This window comes from Cajanus cajan, chromosome 7 (assembly GCF_000230855.2).
Source record: "Cajanus cajan strain Asha chromosome 7, NIPB_CcT2T_4, whole genome shotgun sequence".
Lineage (NCBI taxonomy): Eukaryota > Viridiplantae > Streptophyta > Magnoliopsida > Fabales > Fabaceae > Cajanus > Cajanus cajan.
In genome coordinates, this window is record NC_138523.1 from 41875938 (window position 1) to 41879387 (window position 3450).

Below are 3450 nucleotides of genomic sequence, written 5' to 3' on the forward strand. Positions count from 1 at the left end.
TAATTTATAATCAATTCATAAGAATAGTAAAATTAATCGTCAAAAGAAAACTATGCTTTTAATTTAATTAGTAAAACTGTTCAATTTCATAGTTGAATTTGTTGTGCCATGTAGTGACTGTTTCTACTTCACCAACAAGTTTAATTAAAAAAATATATATTATCTTAAAATATACATATCACGAACGAAAACAAAATATCAAATATGCTAGATTAGAAGATAAAAAAAGTTATTGAAATCAATTTACTTTAAGGATGTATTCAAATTATAGTTTACAAACTATTATTTGGCCCAACATAACTATTTTCCATTTCTACTCGAATCATTATTTGGGATACAAAATCATTCAAATGCAACTCACATGATTTTGCCAAACATTATTTTGTGGATGTAACTCAGTTCACAATCTCCAAACTAAGATTTGGAAAGTGCAAATTACAATCCAAAAATGCACAGCTCTTGATCCTGTGATCTGGATTTGACCAATGAGATTTATTTTCATGTAAATGTCTGTAACCTCTAGCACCACTAGGATCTACAAATACACTGGACAATCTAAAATCCTAATACTTGGGATTCAAAATATATTAAGATGCAACTGAACCATGAGTTTGCCAAACATGTTATTTTGTGGGTGTAACTTGGTTTACAATCTCCAAGCCAAGATTTTTTTGACACGAGATTTTTTTTTCCTCTATAAATCTCTGTAAGCTCTAGCACCCTTAGGGTTTAGAAACCTACACTTCGTGGGCTATCTAAAATCCCAAAAGGTTAGCTCACTGTCAATATCCCTTACTACTACTTCCTCTCATCCTTATCCAGCAAGTTGGTCCCTCGTTGTGTTAGAATGACATCAAAGTCACTGAGAGTCCACTCTGCTACTTCATCATTATCACTAACAAATATCTCAGTACCAGTGTCAACAGATGTCCATATTCTTTTGGCAGGAGGAGTGCCTGGGTCCTGCACCACAACACAAGATAAATTCAAATTTGTGAATGATGACTCATGAGATTCCAATAGTACAGTACTAGTTCAATTATTAACCTGATAAAAGTAGAGTCTACTAGATAGTCCTCCAACATCAAGCTCCCAAGTCCTTGCATCCCCCACCCAACCATCACCTTTTTTGGTGGGATAGCCATATTGACCCCATATAGGGTGAGGCAACAACTGAACTATCTCTTGTGCCTGAGGGTTGCTGTAAGGGTCACAAGTACTTACTGGTTGCTCCAAGTGTTGTGCATTCCCAGGAGCACAGTAGTAGTGATAAGCAGAGTAGGGGAAATTGTCTGTGTCATTTCTAAGGATTTTTTTGTTGTCTGGGGTGATGTGAAATGGGGGGCAGTTGACCAAACCTTTGGGGCTGCACCAAGCTGGGGTTTCAGGGTTGATGATCATCTCACTATATCTAGTGACATCAGTGAGAACATCGCCATCGCAAGGAGCACCATTGTTCTTCCAGCAGCTTCCAATGTCTAGAAGGTAGAACTGGCTCTTGGATCCTCCCCCGTTCTTGATATCCAAACTCAACTTGACCTTGAAATTTGGTGACTCTGGAAGCTGAATCATGAACCAAACCAAATGGTTAATTATGCCAAATCAAACTATATGCATTGAAGGAAATTAAGGGCTTACTAAATTAACTATTAAATATAATGAAAAAAATTAAGTACAAAGCCATTTAGTTCTCTAATTGGAGTTTCTCCACAATAATGTGTAAATTTTATTATCAAAATCTTCATTAAACATAAATACATATTATGAGATAAAATTTTAGTTCTAATTGAAAAATAGCATCAATGATACCTATGTTACTGTCCTTAAGTTTTGTTATAAATGGAATTGGAAATTTTGAAATATTGGATTCTGAAGGAAATGTTGGACTAATGGACTCACAGTTTTTAGCATTCCCCTTGTGTCATAATGGTAACCTCCAGAGAATCCTTTGGTTGCATCAGCTCTAAGGTACAACATCAGCCAAGGGTATTTCTTTGAGGTCTTTAGCTTGTGTTTGAACATCCAGCTCCCAACATTAACTTTCTTCTCCCAAACTACCTCATAGTAAGAGACACCATCGTGTTCACCCCCACAATCAGAATCCAAATCATAAGTACCACTGAATCCCCCTAGCATTGTGCCATCTTTGAGCTGTGTCTGCTGATGACACAAGATGGGTTGATTCATGCACCCTTGTCCAAAACAGGGAAACCGCCCCGGACTAAAAGGGGGTACCTTTTTCCCGTCCTTGGGACATAACCCAGACCTGGTGTCATAGTTTCCATTCTTCAGCATTACCATCCAAAATTGCCAAGGCCTTGGGGTGTCTGAAACTTCACATAAAGAACCCAAATACACTTCCTTTTCAACCGCATAAAGGTCTGTATTATTGATATGCTCTTGTTTTATACCAGGAAATGAGTCCCCCACCCCAAGTTTGTTATCAGCTTCTGAGACCTTGTGAGTCAGAGAACCTGACCATCACAACCACTCACAACATTCAACAACAAAAAGAAAAAGCATTGTTGCTTTTTAAAAATATAAATTAAAACTAGAAATGGAAAAATATACGGGAAATTATATAATATGAAGAGGACATGCGATACATAATATTTTTTTTAACTACGTAATTGATACAAAATATTACAGTTAAGAGCAGTGACTGACTAATTTCTTTCTAACCCTTTGGGTGTACAAGAAAAGACAGGTATTCTGATATACATATAGATAATGTGACACAACAAAAAGGAAAAGCATGAAGCATGACATTGAGAAGAAAATATGTAATGAAGTAATATAAAATTTAGAAGATTTGGCTTACCTGAAAGATCAAAACAGTCAGCAGCTCTTGGGCTACCCATATGAGGAGCTTCTTGACCAACTTCATTGCAGAAGTTCCAAGCTTCGAAGGCCACCCTCAGACCATCTCTCTGCATTCCCGGGTCCCCTACAGCTGAGACATGACTCTGCTCTGTGGACACAAGAGAGGCACTGAACACCAGCAGATTCACCAAAACAAACACCGTCTTCTCCATTGCCATTTCTCCTGGGAGGTTCAGTGGCAGTGGCAGAGGAGCATGGTAGAGGGTCTAATCTAATATTAGGAGCACTTTCCCCTTCTAGTTTCAGGTGGAGTTTTCTTCACTTTAAAGTGCCACAACCCTTTACCAAATTTATTGTATTTTGTGTCTGCTAAGTAATAAGTGATTTCACTCATTAACGACGAAATTAGAACCGCAAATATATCACTATCAATTATCAAATGGTGATGACTGATATCATCTCTAACTCATACAGTGAAACAGAACAAAGTCTCGGAGAATCTTTAACTCAGAATTTGTTTTAAAGTTAGAGAAATTCTATGTACCCATCTTATTTGAGAGGGTATATTTTATATTTTTAATAATTTATTTAAATAATATTTATGATATTTTATTTTTTCAATTTTTA

At 36.6% G+C, this 3450-nt stretch overlaps 1 protein-coding gene across 1 annotated transcript; it reads right to left on the reverse strand.

The window, feature by feature from the left end:
- Positions 1-282: 282 nt before the first annotated feature.
- LOC109809815 (uncharacterized) lies at positions 283-3227 on the reverse strand. The gene is made up of 4 exons (XM_020373214.3): positions 2822-3227; positions 1900-2474; positions 1048-1563; positions 283-963 (listed from the first exon to the last, which is right to left on the reverse strand). The coding sequence occupies exons 1-4, from the start codon at positions 3039-3041 to the stop codon at positions 799-801; spliced, it is 1476 nt and encodes a 491-aa protein (XP_020228803.1). The 5' UTR covers positions 3042-3227; the 3' UTR covers positions 283-798.
- Positions 3228-3450: the final 223 nt, after the last annotated feature.

Bases quoted from the DNA above. Each gene is read 5' to 3' on its own strand.
- LOC109809815 (XM_020373214.3), bottom strand. From the start codon at position 3,041: ATGGCAATGGAGAAGACGGTGTTTGTTTTGGTGAATCTGCTGGTGTTC. The intron at 2,475-2,821 runs GTAAGCCAAATC...TGTGATGGTCAG, and splicing joins TGACTGTTTTGATCTTTCAG to GTTCTCTGACTCACAAGGTC. The intron at 1,564-1,899 runs GTGAGTCCATTA...TTCATGATTCAG, and splicing joins CAAGGGGAATGCTAAAAACT to CTTCCAGAGTCACCAAATTT.